Source organism: Hyperolius riggenbachi, chromosome 3 (genome assembly GCF_040937935.1).
Source record: "Hyperolius riggenbachi isolate aHypRig1 chromosome 3, aHypRig1.pri, whole genome shotgun sequence".
Classification (NCBI taxonomy): domain Eukaryota; kingdom Metazoa; phylum Chordata; class Amphibia; order Anura; family Hyperoliidae; genus Hyperolius; species Hyperolius riggenbachi.
In genome coordinates this window covers 215106075-215132231 of record NC_090648.1, presented here as the reverse complement: position 1 = coordinate 215132231, position 26157 = coordinate 215106075, and the positions used below count along the sequence as shown (strand labels likewise).

The 26157-nt window shown below is 41.4% G+C and overlaps 1 protein-coding gene across 9 annotated transcripts in view; it reads left to right on the top strand.

Annotated features, from left to right (window-relative positions):
• SIN3A (SIN3 transcription regulator family member A) overlaps window positions 1–26157 on the top strand; it is a 111271-nt gene that overhangs the window by 49069 nt on the left and 36045 nt on the right. For all 9 annotated transcript variants that reach the window (XM_068275704.1, XM_068275705.1, XM_068275706.1 and 6 more), the window contains 11 exons: window positions 1219–1485; window positions 3660–3812; window positions 6237–6395; window positions 7440–7529; window positions 11067–11185; window positions 12966–13176; window positions 15351–15467; window positions 16721–16959; window positions 20316–20499; window positions 22105–22687; window positions 24449–24618. In XM_068275704.1, the coding sequence (XP_068131805.1) occupies window positions 1219–1485; window positions 3660–3812; window positions 6237–6395; window positions 7440–7529; window positions 11067–11185; window positions 12966–13176; window positions 15351–15467; window positions 16721–16959; window positions 20316–20499; window positions 22105–22687; window positions 24449–24618 (2292 nt within the window). The remainder of the gene's footprint in view (window positions 1–1218; window positions 1486–3659; window positions 3813–6236; window positions 6396–7439; window positions 7530–11066; window positions 11186–12965; window positions 13177–15350; window positions 15468–16720; window positions 16960–20315; window positions 20500–22104; window positions 22688–24448; window positions 24619–26157) is intronic.

The window sequence follows — 26157 nt, the reverse complement described above, 5'->3', positions numbered from 1 at the left end:
TTTCAAATAGGTTTTTGTAGGAACTTGTGTTATCAATCTGATAGTTTGTTTGACAAAACTTTGGTTTGAGACTTCTCGTGGGGCTAAAGCTTTGGTTTAGGTTCTGACATGTACGGTTGATGCACACTGCAGAAATTGGAACTGTTGGAAAATGCGTGCAACTATCATGGAATTGTGTGGTGGCGGGTTTTCCATATGTATTCTGTCTAGCGATAGAATAGTGTGATTTCTTTTATTTATTCTCCTCTTCTTCAAGGGAATGTTCAGTATTTTTCTTCTTAATATTTTAACAGCACTAAAACAAAGTTGTCTGTGCTCGAGCTAGATTCTTGGCATAAACAGTCCTGTTTTCAGTATAGAGTGTGCTGTTTAACTAAAGCACAACAGGCCAAGCTTTTTTTTTTTTTTTTTTTCACTTTACAAGCTTTCCAGTCAAACTAAGCAGGTGACGTCCTGGACTGATATGATTTTGTCACCTGTAGTTATAATTCTAAACCCTTTAACATTTAAGTCCCCAGACTTGGTGAATGGTAGCTAGGCCCTACTGATGTCAGTGGCACTATCTTCTGTTGGCCCAGTGCACACCAAAACCCCTAGCAGATCCACAAAACGCTAGAGGTTTTTGGAGCAGATTTCGGAGCGATTCTAGGCATGTTTAGAGACTTTTTCTAAACATGCCTGGTGTTTTTGGGAGCGTTTTTTGTGTAGCAGATTACAAATAGTTACATTAAAAGCTGTTACTAAACAGCTTCTGTAACAAAAATGCCTGGAAAACCGCTCTGATCTAGCGTTTACCAGAGCGGGTTGAGCTTTTCCTATACTTTACATTGAGGCAGAAACTCTTCTGCAAACAGCAAAAGTGCTGCAGGACCCACGTTTGTGGTTTGCTTAAAACCTCAAACTGCTGGTGTGCATCATCCCATTGAAATAAATTAGCCAAGCGTTTTCACAGGTGGAAGCGGTTTGCGGATCACTTCAAAAACCGCTCGGTGTGCACCAGGCCTTAGATGCAGGAACATGAAGCATTTCTTGAACTTGCCACTCAAACTAAACAAAATAAAAATGTTGTTTCCTCCCTAAAACCAATTGTATTTAAACTTAAACAAAAATGTTAAGAAAATCTGTTTACATTCCCTTTTTTAAAGCAGAACAAGTTCTACAAAAATATTTGTATACCCCTGTATTTTAAAATTTATTTTATTTATTTATTAATTACAGCCTGTACCTTCTCAAGCACATACGCCAACAAGTCAACAGAGCACACCAATCCAGTACCCATCTCCTCGCTCTCCACCAGCACAGCCACACACGCCTGGACCACTGGCACATGCCACACCCAATGCAACTGCGGCCACACCTACCATGCAAAATAACCAGCCTGTTGAGTTCAATCATGCTATCAATTATGTGAATAAAATAAAGAATCGCTTCCAAGGCCAGCCTGACATTTATAAAGCTTTTCTGGAGATTCTCCATACCTATCAGGTGAGTGTATGTGGCCTTTTTGAGGTACACTTGATTGGGTATTCATTCTGTAAAGTTGCCTATCTACATATACAACCTTGATAGTACAATCTTACCAACTCTATGCAATAAAAGGGTAAATCAAGTGACTATATTTTAAATGGGTATTTTAGGTAGTGCCTCATAAAATATATATCTATATCTATTACGGCAAATTCTATACCTGAGATAGTGGATCTTAAACGATGGAACATACTGGCAAGGTACCTCCTATATTTGCAGCTTTAAAGGGTGCTTAGATGCTTACTTTGCACTGAAGTACATCTGTGTCTATAATTGCTAGGTAATTCCTGGTGGTGTTGATCCAGGGATTTTATCTGATTGCTATCTGGAGTACAGAAAAACTAGCACTTTTTGGGCAAATTGGTCCAAGGCTTGTAAGTGGTGTGTGTTTTGTTGTTGTGTGTAAATAATGGGCACCTTTAAGATCCATACACACCGGATTTGCGCAAACGACCCGTCGTTTGGACATCCAAATGACCGGTTGTTCGGACGTCAAATCGGGTGTGTGTACAGTCTGTCATTCAGCTGATAAGAGCGTATTTGAGCGATCCGCTTGGCGACGTGTGTCTGTTCCTTTAGGTCTCATCACACTACGTGCTGCGCTGTCATTTTTGACACACCACATAGTGTACGATCCACATGGCAACATGAAAGTCCATAGACCATTCACATTACAGCTGTGCGTTTCCATGCGTTAGGACAGGGGTCTCAAACTCGCGGCCCATTTGGGGCCCTCGATGCAATATTTTGTGGCCCTCGCCAGCAAAAGCTCCTTATAGTTTGCTTCAGTGCTCCCAAGTAATCCACTGCATTCCCGCCGCTAAACTAGGGCTGCAGAGCCCCCAAATCGCCCGGAGGGCAATCCACCTGCATTTCCTGGAAGGGGCAGAGCTCCTGACGTGGATCGCCGCCTCTCCCCGCCCCTCTCTGTGAAGGAAAAGTGAGAGGGGCGGGCAGAGCCGGCGATGCGCCGCGATTGTGAAATTCCTTATGCGGCCCAGCCTCATCCTGACTTTGCCTCCTGCGACCCCCCAGGTAAATTGAGTTTGAGACCCCTGCGTTAGGATGTAAAGCGTCAGGGAACATTTTACCACAAAACTCACACATTTCCTGATGGGTTCTGTGTACGGCTGCCGACGCCTGCATTTTAGCACACTATGATTTGCATTCTGTGCGATGGCACCACATGCACGGAATTGCGCTGGTGCATGCGTTCTGTAGTGTGAATAAGCCCGAAGTCCTTACGATCTGTACATTAGCTGTATTTTTGGAAAGCTAGAAACAGAATAGTGCACGAGTCTCTCCTTGGGGAATAGACTGTATGACCTCCGTAGCATTTCTGGTGTGAACCACTATGTGCTAATATCTGCTTGTTTATAATGGATTGTGAAAAATCAACAGGTATTGAATTCCAGATTCAAGAGGCTTCTGGGAGAAATGTATTCATATGTATGTTTTTTTTGGTTTTGTTTTTTCCCATTTTAATTTTAACAAATTTTGTGATGGTTGGGCTTGTTTTCATTGTGCATGGCATGCATCTCGTGAGATGCATGCTAATCAGATGCAGTCTATTGCTTTCTGTAGGCTGTGTATCCCATTCTGAATTTGCATTCAGGGGAAACACAGAACATTCACAAAAATGGAAACTGGCTCTTAAAATATGTAGAGATTTCTAGGTTAGTGGGAGGAAGCTTGGCCCCCTAAAGGGAGAGGTCACAGATGTTTCTCTGATTGGTCCTAGAGAAGCACCTATGACCCCTCTCTTTATGGGGCGGGGCTGCGGAGAGAAGGACGCCAGGTAAGTATGTATTTTTATTTTTTGTTATTTTAAAAAAAGTGCTGTACAGTTTACTGTACGGCACCTCCGAACACCAGGGAATCGCAGCTGCCCTAGGAATCGCTGCACACAATGCTGCAGCGATTTTAAAGTTCTGCAGCGATTCCTAGTGGGTTCTAGGCCTAAACCTGGTTGGCGAGTTGACTGAACAGCTTACAGCACATTAAAATCTTACAGATAACTAAGTTGTAAAGAGGTAATTTAATAAATGATATGCAGCATCCAATGAAATGTCGGCCCTCCTCCTTGTTGGTGAGCTGCATATCTTATGATGGATTATTTTTTATGTTTCTAGAAAGAGCAGCGTAATGCAAAGGAAGCGGGAGGAAACTACGTCCCAGCCCTCACAGAGCAAGAAGTTTATGCTCAGGTTGCTCGACTCTTTAAGAATCAGGAAGATTTGTTATCCGAATTTGGACAGTTCTTGCCTGATGCTAATAATTCAGTGGTAAGTAAATGTTTTTTTCCCTCAGTGAAATTTTAATACAGAAGTGTAAACCACCAACTGACCACCTAAGCTCATTCCTAGTTAACATGGAGCTGTATTTATTTAACCAATGTGTCCCCAAGATGGAGAATCATATTAGCGGCAGTAGATTGTTAAACCATGTATGCCAACAGTTTACTAGATTGGTTTTAATCTCAGATCTTACTGCAAATCCAAGATTTATTAGCTGTACGTTCCAGAATGTTAGAAGGCTTTGTGTTGTGGGTGTGAGTAGCAGAATAAGGGCTAGTTCACACTGGGCGCTCAGAGTGCCACTAGCCCCTGATCACAATTTTAACTTAAATCTCGTGATTCTTGCACGCTTTACACTTGTGATTCCTGTTCAATAGAACGGGAATCGCAGCAATCGCCCCCCCCCCCCCCCCCCAATATGCTGCATGCAGCGTGTTTGCGATTGATCCAAATTGCAACCGCTGCAGTCTGAATGTATCCATTGTAGCAGCGATTTGCTGATCGCCGACGATCAGCAAAAGCACTAAAGAATCGGCTTAATGCTTGATGATAAAGTGCATCTCAGGTTGCACTTTTCCAAGAGGCTAGTTCATATTAGTTTTGCTGCCTGCAGCCGTTATTTGTTTGTTTTCCTTTAGAATGTAAAGGTGGCCACTAACGGCCCAATTTCTAGCGAAAAATCGCTTGAGCGATCAGAAATTCTGATCGGATTGGTTGTAAATAATCTGTTGATGGGCACAATCTATTACGAACGATTATGAAAACAATTGTCGATTTTAATTTTCGTCTAACCAAAATTTGGATTTTCTTGTTTGTGATGAGAAGTAAAAATTTGTTCGTTAATGGTGTAGTGAACAATTTTTCGTCCGATCAGAATTATCTGATCGATCTATTGACTTTTTACTAGAAATTGGATCGTTAGTTGGCTCGTTAATCCTAATTTGAGAAGAGCAAGCTGGTTGTAGCTCATAAACTTAAAGTAAACTTGAGATCAGTAAAAAGGAAAAAATGATACATACCTGCTTTCTCTAGCGCCCTTCAGGCTAATCTGTCCCTTGCCGTCCTCCGCCACCTAGATCCTCTGGTAGATGCCCCGTTATCCCAGAGAATCGGGGCGCACTGCTCATGCGTGGCCTAGCCGTGCACGCCCCATCACCAGGAGCATTCTGTGCAGGCACAGATTGCTCCCAGAGATGTTTGTTTGTGATGTGGAGGTTTGCTTAACTGTTTCTGGGACAAGATGTTACTGTTATTTGTGAAGACTGACCCTGCGAGGCTTTGTCTACAGTGTCCACCACGCTGCTTTCTTCCGTATTACTGAAGAGCGCAAAAACTGCCCTATAAGAGAGCGGCGTGATATGCGCTGCGGATTAAAACAATCCGCGTTAGTGGAACCTCCTTTTTTTTTTTTTTTTTTTTTTTTAATCTTCTCTCCCCCCCCCCCCCCCCCCCCACACAACACGGAAGGAGAAAGCGGGACCGATCTGTCCCGCAAAACGCAGCGGAACCTAGTCGAAGACCACTGGTCTACACAGTGGGGACCTCTGCTGGAGCAGAACTGTAGTGCGTGTCATTGCTCCAGGAATCATTGCAAGGTCTTCTGTCCTTTGAACTTAAAGGGAACCTTAACTGAACGGGGGGTAAAGAGTTTCACTTACCTGGGGCTATTACCAGCCCCCTGCAGCAGTACTGTGCCCTCGGAGCCGCTCTGGAATCCTCCGGTCCCCCGCTGTCACTTAGTTTCGTTTTTGACGACTCACCAGTCGGCCGGCCGCCATGCGTATTATTGGACGCTGTTGCTGACCGGTTGCCGCATAGCTACGCGTGCGGAATGCGGCAATGCGTATTTTTGTACGCGTTGCGGTCCGCAACAGCGCTAATTGCAGTAGGGAATGCGTTCAACAATACGCATGGCGGCCGGCCGACTGGTGAGTCGTCAAAAACGAAACTAAGTGACAGCGGGGGACCGAAGGATTCAAGAGCGGCTCCGAGGGCACAGGACTGCTGCAGGGGGCTGGTAATAGCCCCAGGTAAGTGAAACTCTTTACCCCCGTTCAGTTAAGGTTCCCTTTAAAGATCTGTCAGGTTTATGCATTGCACATGGAACTTGTAAAAAAAAAAAAAAAATAATTGCTGAGCGAACCATAGAAAAGCATTGTAGACTTTATGCAATCCAGTTTTTGGAAGCTCCATTAGATGCAGGGCAGCTGATCTAGTGTGAACTGAGCTTTGCCAAACTTACTGAGATATCAAGCTAAAAATGTCACGTTGTTGACTTGAGTCAAAAATTAAATCCATTTAACTTGCTTTTAAAAGGAAACTACTGCAATCTTTTTGTAAAACTACAACTGAGCCCAGCATCAGGTTTTACTAGTTGACTTGCATTTATCTTGTCTTCTTCTAATTTTATAGCTTTTGAGCAAGACAACTGCAGAGAAGGTGGAGTCTGTGAGGAATGATCATGGTGGTACTGTGAAGAAGCCACAGCTGAACAATAAACAGCAGAGACCCAGCCAGAATGGCTGCCAGATACGTCGGCACTCAGGATCTGGGGCCACGCCTCCTGTCAAGGTTTGCAGATATATGTTTAGAGAGTTCATGCTTGTGTGATAAACTTTTTTTTCCCCATGAAATACTGATGTTTACTTTATACTCTTCACTGGGTGATGGGGCCATCCGTTGTGTAAAGATGTCTCCTGCTTTACATCTGTGTTTTGTACGGCTAATTCCCCAGTGTACAATAGGACTTGATGCGATATTCTACTGTAGTGTATAATTATCAGTATATTTACAAATATTTTACGGCAAAACCCCCATTATCCGTTACCCATGGGGATTGCCTGTTGCTGGATAAGTGTAGTTTCTGGCTGCTTAAAGAGGAACTCCAGTGAAAATAATGTAGTAAAAAAAGTGCTTCATTTTTTACCATAATTATGTATAAATGATTTAGTCAGTGTTTGCTCATTGTAAAAATTTTCCTCTCCCAGATTAACATTCTGACATTTATTACATGGTGACATTGTTACTGTGGGCAGGTTATTTAGCTGTTTCTAGCTGCTCTGTCTGTTACAGACAGCTAATAACAGCTATTTCCTGTCTCTGAACATTGTTACATTGTGGCAGTTTGCCAGCAGTAGTATTCAGAGCCTCTTGTGGGAGGGGTTTCAGCACAAAATCAGTCACACAGCGCCCCCTGATGGTCTGTTTGTGAAAATCATTGTATTTCTTATGTAAAATGGGGTATCAGCTACTGATTGAGATAAAGTTCAATTCTTGGTTGGAGTTTCTCTTTAAGTCTATTAAAAAAAACTGCCTAGCTAAAAAAAATACTATACTCCACACCTGTATACTTACCATAAACGTTGTCCTAATTTGTTTTTAATTATGTAACAGATGTTTATTACTATACAGAAGTGTAAAAGCAGATTTATGCATCCTGCAAGGCCAATTTTTTTTTTTCTGGATAACTGGGGTTTTACTTTATTACTATTTTTTGTGGCCATTTTTCCTAATGCCTTATTTTGCATATCCACCCAGCTGGAAATACACATTTTGAGAAGAACACTCTTGACTTTTTTTTTTTTTTTTAATTTTATTTTTTTATTTCTTGTGCAGAAAAAGCCGAAGATACTTATCCCAAAAGATCAGTCATTGGCAGATGCAAACAAGCATGGAGCGGGGGCAGAGTCACAGTTTTTTGACAAGGTGAGTTGCGTTTTTTGTTTACAAGGAAACCAACGCCATTTTAGTAATGTGCTGGTTGATGCTAGGTTTGGGCCAGTAGCAGATTAAACAAGCCTTGAGGTAGGTCCTTGAGCTGATGAGCTGCATCATAAACTGTTTTACCCGCTGCTGGTCCTTTTGACGGTGCTGGTATTAGGCTGCTATACTGACTCTGCAGGTGGTGCTTGAATTGACAGTCGACCAATAGACAAGTAAGAATGCAGGTGGTAAAAACCTGTTTTTAATACAGAAAAACTGGGAGAAAGGCAGTCTGAGAATGACTGTACCAAAACTGATTTCGAACTAAAATGCCCCTAAAGACATGCTTAGATTTAACTTTTAATGCAATTTCTTAAAGGAAACCCGAGGTTAGAAGGGATATGGAGGCTGCCATATTTTTTTTTTTTCCTTTTAAACAATACCAGTTGCCTGGCTGTCATCCTGATCCTGTGTCTAATCCTTTTAGCTGTAGACCCTGAACAAGCATTCAGCAAATCAGGTATGCTGACTCAGGTTTTACTGGATTAACCATATGCTTGTGCCAGGGTTTTGACTCACACTACTTATGCCAGAAGATCAGTAGGTCTACCAGGTAACTGGCATTGTTTATAAGGAAATAAATATGGCAGCCTCCATATCTCTCTCACCATGGGTTCTCTTTAAAGGAAAACTCAAGATAATTTAAAATGTTACTTACTTAGAGAGAGAGAGAGAGAGAGAGAGAGAGAGAGTGTGTGTGTGTGTGTGTGTTTTTCCCTCAGGTTTTCTTTGAAAGGATACAGGACAATGACATACATATGATTGACAGTGAGCTCAGTAAGGTTCGTGTTGTGGGTATTCAGGCTTTGTCAATAAACTATGCTGCAATAGGGTCAGTGTGCCTCTGTGTATACTCTGCACTAAGACCTGGCCATGAGGCCATACCCAAAAAGGAAAAGACTAATGAAGGGTTGGTGCAAACGGACGTATGTAGCTCGGGATGGTTAGTGAGTCCACTCCAAAGCAGTTGAACATCAACCATCAATCTAGCACAGTAACACTCTACACTACTAGAGGGTAGAGAGGTTTGAGTTTCTGTAAAAACAGGTTTATCGAAGAAATCAGATATAAAAAATATTTTAAGTGTATTAAAACTGCTTTATGGATAACTGCATTTCATAGTATTGTGGTAAAATCAACAGAATGTGTTTTTTAATTGGTAGGTAGCTCGCATATTGTCCATGGTCCTATTATTTTTTTTTTTTTTTTTTTCCTCCACCTCTCTGAAAGGTATTAACTAAAATGATATATATCTTTACAACGTGCCACAAAAGAAAGGTCCATCTTAACCAAGTTTATACACAACCATTGCACAACCATATGTGGTGCCTAAGTTTATACACAACCATTGCAAAGTTACTAGCAGTTGAATCTAAACACTTAAGATTTGCATGGTTGGTCATGTTACCAAGGTTTGAATTGCCCTAGTCTATGAAGGGGCTAGAGCTGTGCCACAGAAAATGGATATAAAAAGAAAGTGAAGCACGGAACCTGCACTATTGGCTATTTTGAACGCCTTAAGGCCCGTTTCCACTAGGGCGAATTCGCATGCGTGGCCTGCATGCGAATTCGCATAGGCAATGAAAGTGGATGGGACTGTTTCCACTTGTCATTGTTTTCGTGCGTTTTTCTGTGCAGGATTTTTCTGCACGGTAGGGCCTGCAGAATTCGCCTGCGTGAGGAATGCAGGCGAATCGCAGCCCATGTATTTAATAGGGAAAACGCACGTGCGTTTTTGCCATGAAAAGTAATACAAATTGAGTCAGGCAGTGACATGGTTAAATTCGCATAGACCCTGCCTATGCGAAATCGCGGCAAAAAACGCACGCGGAATCTCATCCGCATGCGATTTCGTCAGCGGTGGAATCCCAGGGATTCGCACCGCACTAGTGGAAACGAGCCCTTAGCCATTGCTGCAAATCTGAAGCCCCTTGAGTTTTATCTCTACATAGCTGGCTCAGGCCCAGTAACTGATCACTCAGGCATTAGACTATGATGGACATTTGACCAGGGATGGGAATGCTTAGAACTCGTGGAGAAGCATGTCATCAGTTTGATCAGCTGATAGATTTGTAAGCCTCTGATTGGCTGATCATGGTCATGTTTAAACCAGGAAGTCATCACAGCAAATCAGAACCTTACAAATCTATCAGTTGATCAACCTGATCACATGCTTCTCCTTAAAGATTCACTGAAGCGAAAAAAAAAATATGCCATCATGAATTGGTTGTGTAGTAGGGGTAGTTACTAGACCATTGGTAGCAAAAAAAATATTTTCAGTTATACAGCTTTTATTTATTTATTTTTATTTTTTTATATAGAACATTGCATCATTCTCTAATACTTGCAGTTTACATATTTAATCAGCATTCTAAAAGTTTTTGCAGAACAGGCAGTGAACTTTTGACCTGTACTGAACTGGTTTCTGCAAAAGAAAAACACAATACAGTTGAGATAACAACAATCAGAAGTCGGAGCTCTCCACGACTTTCAAAGTCGCAGAGCTCAATGTTGAAGAGAAATCGAGAGCCCAATATGGTGTAGTATGTCAAAATTGATTGGATAAATGAAACAGTGAGATGGTAATACTCACAAACGCGGGTTACCACCTAGGTAACCACTCATTAGGCAGGTGAGGAGATTAGACCTGTCCTCACTCAGGATTAAGAAGTCGCTCTCTGTAGATAGGAAGAAAGGGGGTAGATCACCCCTCCACCTGGGGTGGACTCAAATATATTGGTAGGTGAACAGAGGCGCCAGAAGGATAAAAGTACATACAATTTTAAGAAAATTGCTGGGAGGAAGTGGTGGACTCGCCTCCGTTACAGCAGACACCAAGGACTGTAAATATATAGATATACACATTTATTGAAAATACCCCAAAGATGCAACGCGTTTCGCGGGCACAGCCCACTTCTTCAGGCAATAAGCAGGGGATAAACAGCAATTCAGTTATAGCAAGCAGAGCACCTCAGAGGTGCTCTGCTTGCTATAACTGAATTGCTGTTTATCTTCAGTTTTGCTTCAGTGTCTCTCTAAGTTCTCCTAAACCAGTGATGGCTAACCTTGGCACTCCAGCTGTGGTGGAACTACAAGTCCCACGAGGCATTGCAATACTCTGACAGCTCTAAGCATACATGCAGGAGTCAGAGGCATGATGGGATTTGTAGTTTTGTCACAGCTGGAGTGCCAAGGTTAGCCATCACTGTCCTAAACCTTGCCCATCCCTACATGTGACTATGGTAGAGATTTGATTGTGAGGGACAGTTAGTGACATGACTAAAGTATATACCGTATGCTCTGTAAAGGCCTGCAGAAGAGGTCAGTGCTGTATAAAGTACAACATTTAAAAATACACAGTATAGCTATGTATCAGCTGTGTGTTTTTTCGTGCTATAAATGTAATCAGTGTGGGTGTTTTGGAGATGATACACAACAGTTGCCATCTTTCAATGTCAACATATCTTTTCCCTTTTACAGGTTCGGAAAGCTCTTCGAAGTACAGAAGCCTATGACAACTTCCTGCGGTGTCTGGTGATCTTTAACCAAGAAGTTATCTCACGGTCAGAACTTGTACAGTTGGTTTCTCCTTTTCTTGCGTAAGTTTCAACGGTTTCTATTAGACTTTGCTTAATTTTATCCTATCTGCACATCTACATCCATTTACAAAATTACCCGTATATTCCGGCATATAAGACGACCCCCCCAACTTTTCCAGTTAAAATATAGAGTTTGGGATATACTCGCCGTATAAGACTACCCCTCTTCCAACGCACACCACATTAAAATAAAAAATAAAAAAATCATATACTGGTGCTATATATGGACATATTCTGGTGCTGTACTGTATGTGTTACCGAGCATATAACAGTATAAAGTCAATTGACTGGTTGGATTGGTCAACTCTCCCTCTCCATAAGTGGATTGGTCAGCTCTCCTTGTCTACTGGTTTATCAGAGCGGTATGGAAGAATAGATCGCGCTGTGCCCATAAAACACACCTCTTTCACCCACCTGCCCCACCCTTGTATCCTATTTACCTCCTTTTCTGCCTCTTAGATCTCGCATATATGCGCCTGCGCCGCTTCACTACAGTCCTCAGCAGTGAGATCTGAGCGGCGGTAACAGGATAGGACGTATCACCCTGTATCAATGACACCCGGCGTATAAGACAACCCCCAATTTTCAGAAGATTTTTAAGCGTTAAAAAGTAGTCTTATACGCAGGAATATACAGTAACTGGGGGGGTTATGTATACCGAAGGTGATCGGGGGCGATTGGAGGGGACCGAAGGGATTTGAGGGACATGGTTAGCTAGCAAAGTGCTAGCTCAACCAAATTAAACCATTCTTATAATAAAAAAAAAATAAAAAAAAAAAATCCTCCCAGGGCCATGTGATCGCCTGCGGCGACTAGCCTGACAGTGTCTGGCTTACTGCCAGGGAGGTTAAAGACTACTTAAAGGAATACTATCGATACCCAAGTGTTCTAAAATGACAGTGTGCAAATAATGTCTAAGTAGCTGTGTAAACATTTTCCTACTTTTCCTGTTAAATATCAGAGGCAAAAGCTGTAATTTTATTGAGGGTAGGATTTAGCTATATTGGGACAAATCAATTGCAGAAGGGGTGTCTGCTTCAATGCACAGCCAGAGTTGCATATCAGACTACAGAAAGCAAATATCAAACACTGAAAGCAAAAACAGTGACAATTAGTTACATTTCCTCTGCTCTCTTCAGACACTTCAGTCAGAAACACAGGAGCTGCAGCTGTTGGGAGCTAGCTCTCTCTCTCTCTCTCTCTCTCACTCACACACACACGCACACACACACACACACACACACACACACACACACACACACACACACACACACACACACACACACACACACACACACACACACACACACACACCTAGTCAACTTATCAAGTGTGAGGGGAATTTCCCCTCTCCTCATGGCTCAGTCAGCCGTCAGTTTTGGCGTCAGTAAAGTTAGAAAGTATTTTGATAACCGTAAACAAAGAAGTTGCTACTAAAATGTATACACCAGTACTTAGCAGCACTTCCCAAACAATTCCTGTGTCAATTGAAAAAAATATGTGAATCAATAGTATCCCTTTAATTCTACACTTCATTGTGGTGTTTAGGTTCAGTCTGAGGTTCCTATGAGTGTATATAAGCCCTGACAACTGTCCATGGCCTCCATTGTTCCATCCGTTCTTTTTCTATCACACTACTGGATGTTCACAAGCATGAACGGGTGTAATATTACTATGCATGTGCAAGTTCTCCAATACTGCATGTAGATGATTTTATCCTTTTTTTTTTTTCTTTTTTTTTGTGATCTTTATATCCATTTCCTTTCTTTATAAATTACAGGAAGTTCCCTGAATTGTTCACCTGGTTTAAAAACTTCTTGGGTTACAAGGAGTCTTCGCACATGGAAACCTTCCCAAAAGAAAGGAATACAGAAGGCATTGCGATGGAAATTGACTATGCCTCATGCAAACGCTTGGGATCCAGCTACAGAGCGCTGCCTAAAAGCTTCCAACAGCCAAAGTGCACAGGGAGAACGCCACTCTGCAAAGAGGTGAGAGCTTCTGAAAGAGTAAGATTTGTTCTATTTTTGGTTTCTACACGTGTATATAAAATCTTATGAGATGGGTACCAAGCAGCTACTACAGTTTCTGCTGTTAACACATTTTGTGTAAAATTATTAAAACCGAAATGTCAAAGCAGTACAACATACATACATACATACATATAGCAGGCTTGTCGTATTTGCAAACATCCTATTTGTTTGGAGGTTTTTTTATTCTTAAAGTAAGCCAAAGAAGATCTTAAGTTAAACCATGAGTTGTGGCATGAATTTAAGGGCACCCATGGACATATTACGGAATGTGTCCAACAGCACTGTTGCATGGGGGCTATCATCAGACCTTGTACCCCTAGCATCCCAGATTTAAACCTCGCTTGGGATGCTATCTGCATAGTTTCTGTATTGTCGGTTTCAATAATTTTTATTAAAGAATTTCAAAGTATACATAGTCACATTATGACATTGAATGTTTGATAATGCAGTTGACAGTATAAAATATAAAGTTTACAGTACAAATGAGTAAAGGTACATAAGGTACAATATACAGTGTAGTAGGTTAAAGTAACTTGTGTATTATACAATCAACGGAGTTTTTATAGTAATGGTAAGGATGTTATATGTAATTCTTTGATTTATTTCTAGTAGAGTGTTGCTCATATATAAATCACTTCTGTTATGTTGAAATATGTTGTAGCCTATGTCCTCCAGATTTTAGATTAGGTAGTTGGGTCTTCAAAGCTTGTACCTTGAACCTAATAATTAATTATTAAATTAGATCTCGATTTGAACTTGGCTGTCTGAAAAATGGGGGAATGAACCGCCCTTCAGAGATTCCAGACAGTCCACTGTTCTGATTGGTGGGAAAAGGTAGGTATGGCACAAGCTCCAGGATAGTCCGATCCAGGTTAAAGTCTGGAGAGGTTACAGACAGGTTTCCAGTGTTGACCTCTGTATTTGGTCAAGAAATTATGAAGTATTATGATGTATTATGAATTACTTAATGTCCTATTATTTATTATGAGTAGTAATTACTTTTGTTGCATTATATTTGTTTGGTTTGTTTTGTTTTTGTTTTGTTTGTATATTGTTAGTACCAGGTACCTTTCTGTCTGGGATAGGGAATAAATATCCCTATGTTCCCAAAAAGAGGGCACCTATGTAGATCAATGTAATCTAATAAGATATCTTATGTTGGGGATTGTATGTATTGTGACCTTCAATCCTTATGGGGCTGCATCTTTATTAACATAGCAGCTATTAAGTAATAACTGAACTAGACTAAATTAGCTAAATAAGTAGCTAAATCTGTCAGTCAATAACAACAAAACATAATTTAAACAAATAACCATGTACAATGAACAATGAACATTCCCAGGAATCATATGTATGATATATTGAAATCTCAGATAAGTAAAATAGACATCCACAGGTTATCAGTCATATGTCTCAAGACGTTTATTTCAGTTCAATTATAGTATTCCCATTTATGTTGATATCTATGCTATACTTTGTCTTCCTTAGTAAGAGGACTTCATAGATTTTCCAGAGTTTAGATAAAGCATCTTAGAACTCACTCAGGGTTAGTTTCTGTATTTCCTCTGGACACTGGTTTCTTTCCACATCCCAAGCGTCTACTGATCAGCTAATTGGTTCACCCCAAAAAATTGGTCTCGGAATGGGATGGTTACAATGGACTCTTACTATGGCAGGTATTATCTTGTGAGCTTTTCTGAGAAAACCGTTAACTGTAAAGTGCTTCAGAAGATGTCAGCACCATATAAATACTTATTGGCCAACAATTTGCTGCAAGAAGCACTGCTTCTGCACTCTGCAAATAACTGGTCTGAATATCTATGGCAAGACCACCCAGTTTATAAATAGTTTCATCATTCACCATGGTTTTTTCATGCTAGATTTGTCTGCTGGAAACACTGCTCATGCTCATTGGCAGACTAACAGTATGTAATGAAATTATCTGTAGTGAGTATATATAATTGATGTAAGGACATGATGATTGTCACTGTTTCAAAGGCAAAATTGGTATATATAATCTGTTATAACTAAGTAAAGCACCGTTGCGTCTAGTGGAACTTTAAAAGATGAATGCAATAAATCTGTGGCAACAATACATTGGTGGTTAACCCCCTCTCTCCATGCATACACAGGTCTTGAATGATACCTGGGTGTCTTTTCCTTCCTGGTCAGAGGACTCCACTTTTGTTAGCTCTAAAAAGACTCAGTATGAGGAGCACATTTACCGCTGTGAGGATGAGAGGTTTGAGGTGAGGATTTTTATTTATTTTTTCCGTCTCTTGTGCTGGGAATACACGTTTCGTTTTTGAGTTGATTAGATGGTTCGATAGATAATATCCGACATGTCCGATCTCCCTTTCGATCCTCTATTTCTGAGAGAAGTGAATGGAAAAAGAAAAGAAAAATGAGTGGACGATAAGAGAATTGACTGCAGAATCGAGCGACAAAAACTATCGAGAGGAGAATTGAGCGTCTGCAACGAACTGTGTATTCCCAGCATTAGTCTGTTCACTAGGTTATTGCTTTTATTTGTGAAATCCAATCTGTGTGCTTGCAAAGTTTTGTACACTATGTCTGAAGAAATGCGTGCGGGAAGATGGCCATTGTGCCTTAAAGTAAACCTGAGATGGAAAATACTTGGGGCTTCCTCCAGCCCTGTGCAATTTTGGACAGTTGTTTTTACACCTGTTTTACATCTCAGGTACACTTTAAGTATTCTAAGCCTCCCACCTCCCTCATTTTAATCACTGTACAGTACATACTTCCAGCCTGAGCTAAGCACACATGTCAAAGGTGCAAAATGATCCCTGCTGCACCAAATCCCATCTTCCTTGAATAATGCCCCATTCAGACACTTTTTGCTGGCTGAAACATTTGTTTCTGGTTGTTTTGGCAGTCTGCCAACAGATTGTGACAGTTCATAATGAACTCAGGTGAGCTATGTGTACTATTATAAGGAGGAGGAGGCCTCCCAAAGGGCCTGAGGGCAAAGTAGTCGGGTGACAGTCAGCCATGGCAAAATGTTTCATGCAAGTCACGTGCAAATGGAGGAAAAAACCTGTGCGGGCATCACTTGGTTGTCTGAAACTTAATTACTTTTTTCTTTTTGCCGTCAAGTCAGTAGTGCTTGTGGTTACAGGCGCATACAGGCAAACTGTTGTTTGCATGTCTAATGGCACTTCTCCAGCCAAATGTTGAAGGATGCCATGGAGAAAGTCCAATCACCAGCCACAGCTTAGTACTCCTGACAAAAATGCAATGCTATTGTTTGAAATTTGTTGGGGAATATGATCCCTGTGAAACAAAACTCCCACTTCCATTAATAAACTGAGTCAGTCTACAGAGTACTAGTATGGGTAACCCTCTCTCCTGCATTGACCTCCTTTTGTGCTGATTGCTTCCTTTTTTTTTTTTTTTTTTCTTTTCCACTCATTACTACTTTCTGTACTTCATTGGAAAATGTAAGCGTAAGCTTTAATTTCTGTTGCGTCCTTAATCTCAGCTGGATGTTGTATTGGAGACCAATCTAGCTACTATCCGTGTGTTGGAGACCATTCAGAAGAAGCTGTCTCGGTTATCTGCAGAAGACCAGGCAAAGTTTCGTTTGGACAACACTCTGGGCGGTTCATCAGAAGTAATACACAGGAAAGCTCTTCAGAGGATATATGCCGATAAGGCTGCTGACATTATAGATGGTCTGAAGAAAAATCCAGCTGTTGCCGTCCCAATTGTTTTGAAGAGGTAAGTGTGTTGTAACTTCTTTTTGCTTATGTCTTCTTCCTCACCGTCCCAGAAATGGCCCTTTTCTCTAGAAGATTACAGCGTAGAAGTGCATCATTCAGTCTCCAGTCTATTCTGTCTCTCTTATGTTTCATAGCGCTTGCAGTGAATTGTAAAGGCGCAAAACCATCAGTGAAGATACTTTACTTTGACATCAAAGTGCATAAACTCCTTATTCTGATGTAGCCTTTTTACATATTATCCTGTGTTTTACAGACAAGGGAAATCTACAATGCAATGTAAAATCCAAATCTGTAATGCCACCTGTTTTTTTTTTTTTTTTTGCTTTTTGTTTTCACATTTAGTACAATGCAAAAGACCACCTGAAAAAAAAAAAGTGTTTTGAATGCTCATATGATGTACTGGAAGAAGAAAGTTTTAATACCCTTTCCACCAGTCAGGGGTTGATCCAAATGTCAAAAGCAGGTCAGACTAGTCTAGATACACTTCAGCTTAACTCTTGCCAGCTGTTATTAACTGTAAACTCAGAGCAAAGAGCTCTGAGTGCACACATTGTATTCTACTACGTTTTGGGGATCAGAAACCAGTAAGTGTTATTTATAAGAAAAAAAAGAAATGGAGGAATGGGGCAAGATCTGCATGTGCAAAGTTCAGCCCCCCTCCCCCCCCCCCCCCCCTTGAGGTCACTTGAAAAAAGAGCATATTGTGTTCCCCTGAAAAGTAGTGTTTTTTATATTTAATTTTTGCTCCAAAACGTGTGCTGGGGCTTATTTTCAGTGATGTCTTTTATGTTTCATACATATGTAACATACACGTTCCTTTCCCCATTGTGCCACCACTTCCTCTGCTAGAGCCACCTCTTATGTGCCCCCTTGTATCTTTAGTGTCCTCCTGTGTCCCTCTTTCTTCTGATGGCCCATTGCATCCTTCTTACCCCCAGCTCCATGCCGCACTGTCCCTGTGTTCTCTGATGTCCCCTGCATCCCCTTCTTACCCCCAGCTCTATGCCACTGTGTCCCAAAGCTTTAACCTATGGTGAAGTACGGCAACTTGTGTTTCTACTGGAGCTGATGGTCTGGCAGGCGCACCATGGCTCCGCTATTAGGCCAATGACTGAGCCATAGTCCTGCCTGCAAGGCAATCGACTCCAGTAATAACCAGAGCTTCGGAGTCGGGAGTCGGGGCAATTCTGGGCACCCGCAGTTGGAGTCGTTGATTTCATAAACTGAGGAGTCAGAAGTCGGATGATTTTTGTACAAAATCCACAGCCCTGTTAAAGGGGTTCTTTCGCGAATGAGGAAATAAAAAGTGGCTTATGCATAAACTATTAAACTTCCTTCTAAAATAGTGTAAAGTGTTTTGTTTTTTAAAAAAAAAAATGAATGGTTTCATCAATACAACATGTAATGTAAATAGTGACGGATGACGGACTGGGAGGCTAATCCATTTAAGGTTTTTTTTTTTAACTTTCATTTCACAACCATAACTGCTGCCTATGTAGTTTTTAGTGGTAAAACCCACTTCTAGCAGGAATTGCTGTTATAGCTATAACAGTTGAGCTCCTCAATGTGCTTACATTGTTGCCAGGCAACCACACAGACCCCAGTGCAGGGAGTCATTTGTGCAAAGTCATAAGCTGCTGAGAGAATGAGCCAGAATCAGTCCCATCTACACCATATGATTCTTTGTCAGATTCTAATCAATATGATTCGATTTGATTCAATCTGACATGTCCGATTCATGATTTGATTCAATTTTGAATCAGACATGTCAGATCAATGAATTGAATCATATTGACTCGAATCTGACGAAGAATCATATGGTGTAGATGGCACTGATTCTGGCTCATTCTCCCAGCAGCTTATGACTCTTTGCACAAATGACTCCCTGCACTGGGGTCTGTGTGGTTGCCTGGCAACAATGTAAACACATTGAGGAGCTCAACAGAGCTCAGCTGTTATAGCTATTACAGCAATTCCTGCTAGAAGTGGGTTTTACCACAGAAAACGACATAGGCAGCAGTTATGGTTGTGAAATGAAAGTTGAAAAAATAAAAAAAAAACCTTAACAAATGGATTAGCCTCCCAGTCCGTCATCCGTCGCTATTCACATTACATGTTGTATTGATGAAACCATTCATTTTTTAAAAAAAAACTTTTTACGCTATTTTAGGACGTTTAATAGTTTATGCATAAACCACTTTTTATTTTTTTCCTCATTCGCGAAAGAACCTCTTTAAGTATTAGACTGAGGAGTCGGAGTTGGGCCAATTTTGGGCACCCGGAGTTGGATTCGGAAGATTTTTGTACCCACTCCACAGCCCTGGTAATAACACAAGTTGCCATACTTTCCCTCTTACTGTCACTAGGTCTTGCTTTCAGGGTAGGGCTTGTATTTCGATTATGCTCAATTCCTGCAAGGGCTTACTTTCAGGGAAACATGGTTTCTTCAATAGATGGAAGTTTTTAGGTTTGACATTTAGCTAAATCCACAGCCCTTTAAAAGCAGAGTGAGGCATTGGACCACACTAGAGCACTTTCAGCCACCCTTTGGAATTGTTGGCGATTTCAAAAAGTGCTAGATTAATGAAAGTCAATGTAGGTGATCCCGCAGGAGTGATTGTGACTTACTGAAATCCCAGTTTCCATGCGTGCAGCATTTGTAAAGGGATTTCATTGTGCACAGCGGGGGTCAAAATGGCTTTCCCTGAAACTGCTCTTGAAATCACTCCGCTTTTTAAAAAATGCTTTTTTTTTTTCTCCTTCCTTTTTTGAGTGTTTTGCAATGGAACGTGTGTCCCAGGTCTAAACGTGTCTATAGTGCTGACCTGCGTGTGGTTTCAGAACTGTTCTTTGTTTATGTAAAAGGCAACTGTATTAAAGTAGATGCATATACATTTCTCCTAGTAAAATGTACTGTAAATTACATTTTCCCTATGTTGCGGTCACTTAAAATAGTTAGTGAAAATGACAGATCTGTCAGGTTTTGGACTAATTAATCTCCACATAGAGAATTCTCAGTTATTTCTTTCAGTCCACGTGCCTAAATAGTGTGCAGATGAGTAGGGATACTGGCTAACCTCTTTGTACAAATCATTCTTAGGGAGTATTTATAAAGGTGATACTGGTAAACTCCTATGAGGAGATAAACTAGTACAAGATCTGGCAGCTTTTTACTACCTACATACAAAACCATGCACTATAAGTTACTATCACTTACAGTAGTAAGTGATAGTAACTTATAGTGCATTGTTTTGTATGTATGCATTTTAAATTTTGTAAAATTTTTCGTAAAGATTGGTCCTTTTTAAAATGAGTGTAGTTATAATTTTAACACGACTGGTTTAATGTTTGCAGGTTAAAAATGAAGGAAGAGGAATGGAGGGAAGCCCAGCGAGGCTTCAACAAGGTCTGGCGAGAGCAAAATGAAAAGTACTACCTGAAATCGCTAGACCACCAGGGTATAAACTACAAACAGATTGACACGAAGGTTCTGCGCTCTAAGAGTCTGCTCAATGAAATAGAGAGCATCTATGATGAGGTGAGTGCGCTGTGTACATTTATGTTCAGTTTTCAATTTTATAAAGCACCTTGGAAATATACTGGTGCTATATTGATCTATAATAATAATTTAGGCGGACAAATCGGTATCGCACCTGAGCGAATGTTTGTAGTGCTGCATTTATATTATTTATGCTTTAGTGTATCTTTTTTCATTTGCTGTAAAATCTGCTATATACTTATTGATAACAAACTGGGACCCAGGAGAAGACCGGAGCTGCGGCGAGGGACAAATGACTTCAGGGGGCTGGAAGAAGCCCCAGGTGAGTAAAGCTACATTTTGTTCACCTCTGAAATCCTTATGAGCCTTTTTACACTGGTGCAGCCTCCACCGCAGCCTAATGAAAGTCTGTGGGGTGGTTCACACTCACCAGGTTGCGGTACACTGCGCCGGAAGTGCCCTATCTAACGTGCGTACACACAAGTTACTGCGTGACTCCTGTGGTGATCTGCGTTGGACCGGAAGTTATGGAAGTCTGTGGTAACGCATGTGTATTTAAAAAGCCCGCTGCAGTTTTTAGCAATATACTTCCACACATCTTGTTTCCCCAACAGAAAGTGAGCTTCACTTCCTGCTTGGCCAGATGCCAGACAGGGATTGCCGCGTACTAATGCGGTAATCTCTGAAGGCCTATTTTTGGTGGGCCGCACAGCTGCCACCGATCTGCAGTGTGATGCTAGCCTTAATCTAAACTTCATATAATAAAGTGACTGATCACCATGCAATATCCATTGATTACTACAGGGTTCACTTCCTCCGGTCATCCTCATTCCATCCTGACACCGACTGCGTCCTCGGTCCACTAAACTCCCAACATCCCCACCCCCTCCACACTCCTTTTTCCGGTTCACCCGACCTGTGAACCGAAAGAAGATATCCCCTTCCACAGGATGCATGCTGGGAGTGTGCGTGCTGCACTTGGGCTACTGGGAGCACGGCCACAGCGTCATGCCAGTGATACTGCTCAGTACGTTTATTCGGCAATTGCACATGTGCAAAAAGATCTTCCGGTTCCCCGGTCCCGACCCAATGGGGGTCGGCCAAGTTCAGGCCATATTGCAGCTAAATTAAGAGCAGCACTGGGGCAACTGAGTATGCAGTCGGAATGAGGATGACCAGTATATACAATACCTATTCATGTTCTGACCTAACCACTCCTTTAAACATTCCTTTCTTGGCTGACACGCAGAAAATAGAACAGCCGGATTCTAAGTCCTTTATTGGAGTAAGAGGATAGATACAACGGTTTATCTCCTCAGTTTATTTTCACGTCTAGTTTCCTTTACATGTGCTATTCAGAGTGTAGGAAAGAAAAATTATAATAGTTGGGAAATGTTTTACTGTAAATGGATATTGCCAGTCAGCTAAAATGAATGCATGTCCTAGGAAATGTCTGTCTGAGATGACAAGTCCATTTCTTGCCAAGCAAATTTTAGACTGGGGGAAAGGGTGACAATGAAATTAAAGTCCTGTGATGTACGGCAGCGGAAATGGCCTATCCGTCTCTTCACAATTTAATGCCACGTTAAACTTCCTGAGACATACGAGATTCTTGCCTTCTCAGACAATACTTTATTTTTGCAGCGACAAGAACAAGCATCAGAAGACAATTCTGGAGTTCCCACGGGTCCTCATCTGACTTTGCTGTATGAGGACAAGCAGATTCTAGAAGATGCAGCTTCTCTTATTATCCACCATGTGAAACGACAGACTGGTATTCAAAAAGAAGACAAATACAAGATCAAACAGATCGTTTATCATTTCATCCCAGACCTGCTCTTTGCCCAGAGAGGAGAGCTGTCTGATGTTGAGGAAGAGGAGGAGGAACAGACAGATGAAACTGAGGATGGGGTTACCAAGAAACACAATGGGGTGGGGGGAAGTGGGGGCAGTAGTCCCCCAAAAGCCAAACTTCTGTTCGGAAACTCTGCAGCTCAGAAGTTCAGGAGCTTGGAAGATGCATACAACTTGTTCTATGTTAACAATAACTGGTACATCTTTTTGCGCCTGCATCAGATCCTCTGTTCTCGCCTACTGCGAATTTACAACCAAGCAGAGAAACAGGTGGAGGAGGAAATGCGAGAGAGAGAGTGGGAAAGAGAGGTGCTTGGACTGAAGAGGGAGAAGAACGACAGTCCTGCCATCCAGTTGCGACTCAAGGAGCCAAGTAAGTTACAATGATGAAACAAAACCATGCTGCAAAATCTGTTCATTACTGTTCCTTCCATTTCCCCCTTTGTTTTCCAGTTTTTTATTTTGCTCTCAGTAGTTGGCTTTCCACATAGTTTTTGTTTTTAATGGCTTGAACCATTTGTAATCTTATCTATATGAGATACACCTGTACATTCTTGCTTTGTGTTATATAATTGAATTCCTGACCAGGAGAGGGACCAGCATGTGGAAGCCAGATGCTATATTCTATGGAAACTACCACTAACTTGCCTGCTGTTATGCTGATCCTTCAAACCAGTCAGTCAGTCAGTCAGTCAGTCAGTAAACTCTGGGGGCAACCATGCAGCCAATGTAGTCAGAGAAATCAGAACTTTTTTTTTTATCTGCAAAATCTCTGGTCCAGTAATTCAGGAAATGAGAGAATAAACATAGCAGCCAGGCTAATGGCAACTTTAGAAGTTTTAAAATCTGTACACTACAACTTCAAAACATCTTTAATCATCTCTCAATACTTTCTGCAAGATGTGGTATAGCTTTTCTCAGTCCATGCAAATCTTACAGAGGAAAGTATTACTTTTTATTCAGTTGTAGTCCATTTTTGCGTATTCATTTATATTACTTCAATTTTAGTTAATTTTTAGAGTGCGATGCTTAAAGCAAATCTGAAGCAGAAATAGGCTTATGAGATAATGAACGGTATGTAGCAAAATCTTGTGGTGTCTTCCAGTACAGGAAGGGTTACCACACTTGAGGTCTATGCAGAAGAGCTTCCCTGGGCTATTCGACCAAATTAATTGAACTCAGTCCTGTTTTTCTAAATAGCTTAAACATCTCAAGCTGTCTCTCAGTTTCTTTGCTAAGGTTTTCTTACAGGAAAGTTCAGAGTGTGGTTTCTAAATTTTCAAATTTGACAGAATGGTGCAATGTTCTAAATAAAGCTATAGAACTGAAAATGATTTTTCTTTGCTACTAATGCTCTATTAATTATCTGTACTACACATACATTATTTCATGTTTATTTTTGCTTTAGTGTCACTTTAAAGAGACACTGAAGCGAAAAAAAAAATATATGATCTAGTGAATTGGTTGTGTACTATGAATAATTACTAGAAGATTAGCAGCAAAGAAAATATTCTCATACTTTTATTTTCAGGTATATAGTGTTTTTTCTAACATTGCATCATTCTATATTATGTGCAGATTACACAACACTCAGCATTCAAAATGAGTCTTTCAGAGCAGTCTGTGAACTAATGAACTCTCCTCTAGCAGAGGAAAAGTAAATAGTCCAGGAACAGTTGAGATAAGTCAGATAACAGCCCTCTCCACGACTAAAGGCCCATACACACGTCGGATTTCCGCGAACGACTGGTCGTTTGAACGTCCTGTCGTTCGCCCGCTAAATCGGGTGTGTGTACAGACTATCGTTCGTTTGAGAAGAGTGGGTTTGAGCGATCCGCCCAGCGGAAATCCAACGTGTGTATGGGCCTTAACTTAGTCGGAGAGCTTAATGGATTGTTTGCATAGAGATAACAACTGGAGTTTCTCAACTCTTCCTGTACTGGAAACAATTACACTGATGTATCTGATCTTAATGTTTTATTTCTTAGCTGTGCTACACATACAAATCATAATATCATTTTTTTTTTTCGCTTCAGTGTCTCTTTAAGCCTCAAATGGACTTTGTAGTTTTGTATATGAACAATTTACTGTGTGTATATCTTGGTTAGAATATATTATTCAACTTGTTCTGCAGTGGATATAGAGGCTGTGGATTACTACCCAGCATTCTTAGACATGGTTCGGAACCTGCTGGACGGGAATATGGACTCGAACCAATATGAAGACTCTCTGCGGGAGATGTTTACCATCCATGCCTTTATTGCCTTCACTATGGATAAACTTATCCAGAGCATAGTCAGGCAGGTGAGTAGTGCTATACATTTTTGGTATAAAATTGTCAACTATTACCATGTGACATAGTTTTTAGGGTTTGGGTGAAAAATTATTAAAACTTATATACTGGTGAATTGTGCTGCTGTTGCCCTGCTGGGTAAAGGGTAATTTGAGTTACAGAAATGGATCTGTATTACTTTCCATGTAATTAGACTAACCTCAAATAGCTTATCATTAGAAATTATATTAAAGGGACTCTGAGCACCTCTCATGGATATGCCTTTAAGAATCTGACCAGTACTACAAAGTACTTAAAGTGAATGTTTACCACTTTAAAAATAAAGTCAGATACTCACCTAAGGAGAGGGAAGGCTCGGTCCTAATGAGCCTTCCCTCTCCTCTCACGGTGCCCGGTCCCGCGCAGGATCCCCCCGTAGCAGTATTTGACCAGTTCGGTCAAATACTGCCACTTCCGCCACCGAAGGGAGGTTTCGGAAGCCTTCGGGAGCACTTGGGCTCCCGAAGACGGGCCGCTCCATACTACGCATGCGCGAGTGCCCTCTGACGTACTCGCGCGCTTCGTATGGAGCCCGAGTGCTCCCGAAGACCTCAGAAATCCCTGCGGCGGCGGACGCGAATGGGGGAGCCAGCGCAGCCCTGAGGGCACCGGGAGAGGAGAGGGAAGGCTCATTAGGACCGAGCCTTCCCTCTCCTTAGGTGAGTACCTGACTTTTTTTTATTTTTAAAGTGGTACCCATTAGCTTTAAAGATGCATACCTTTCTGTAGCTTGTGCTCTTCTTTCATTTGCCTGAGTCACTGTTCTACACCAAATAGTTTTCGTTCGATTTCAATTTAAAAATCGCGCCTGCCATCTTGGCTATGTTATAACTTCTGGATCACCCCTGTCTTTGTTAGAGAAGTGCATCACTGAATGAAGCAGGAAGTGGAAGTGGCACGCATAGCCATTGCAAGAGGCTCCTCCAGAGGGGGTCATAGCACAACTTTGTTGGTAGTCGTCTGGCTTAACAGCATGCCCATGAGAGGTGCTCGGAGTCCCTTTAATTATACCCTGTGATGTAAATCCTCTGACTGCTGCTGTTGTGCATGGCAGCAGTTACTAGCTTTCCTTTTTCAAAAAGGCCAAGATCCAAGAAATGCACTCCTAGATACTCCTGAGTCTCTGTCTCACTGTCTCTCTCTCGCGCTCTCCTCTCTCTCTCTCTCTCTCGGGCGCGCGCGCTCTCGGTCACTCGCTCTCTCAATCCCCCCCCCCCTTGAACAGTTCTGAGTAGTTATGCACAGTACAGCATTTTTAATAGACTAGATACTGCCAGGATTAGTATTTCCACAATGAATGGCTATACTGGGTAGCACAAATCTAGTAGGGGTAGCATTGTATGGTGTGAGAGTGTAAGCAGGCATTGATTGACATGAGACCTTGATAATTTAACTTATCTAAAGCCATGTCCTAGGCTTTCCTGGCCTTATCCAAAACTTTTGTTAATGTAATGGTTAGCTCGTAACTACAGGTTTAAAGGTGGCCATGCACTTATAGATTTGCAGCAGAT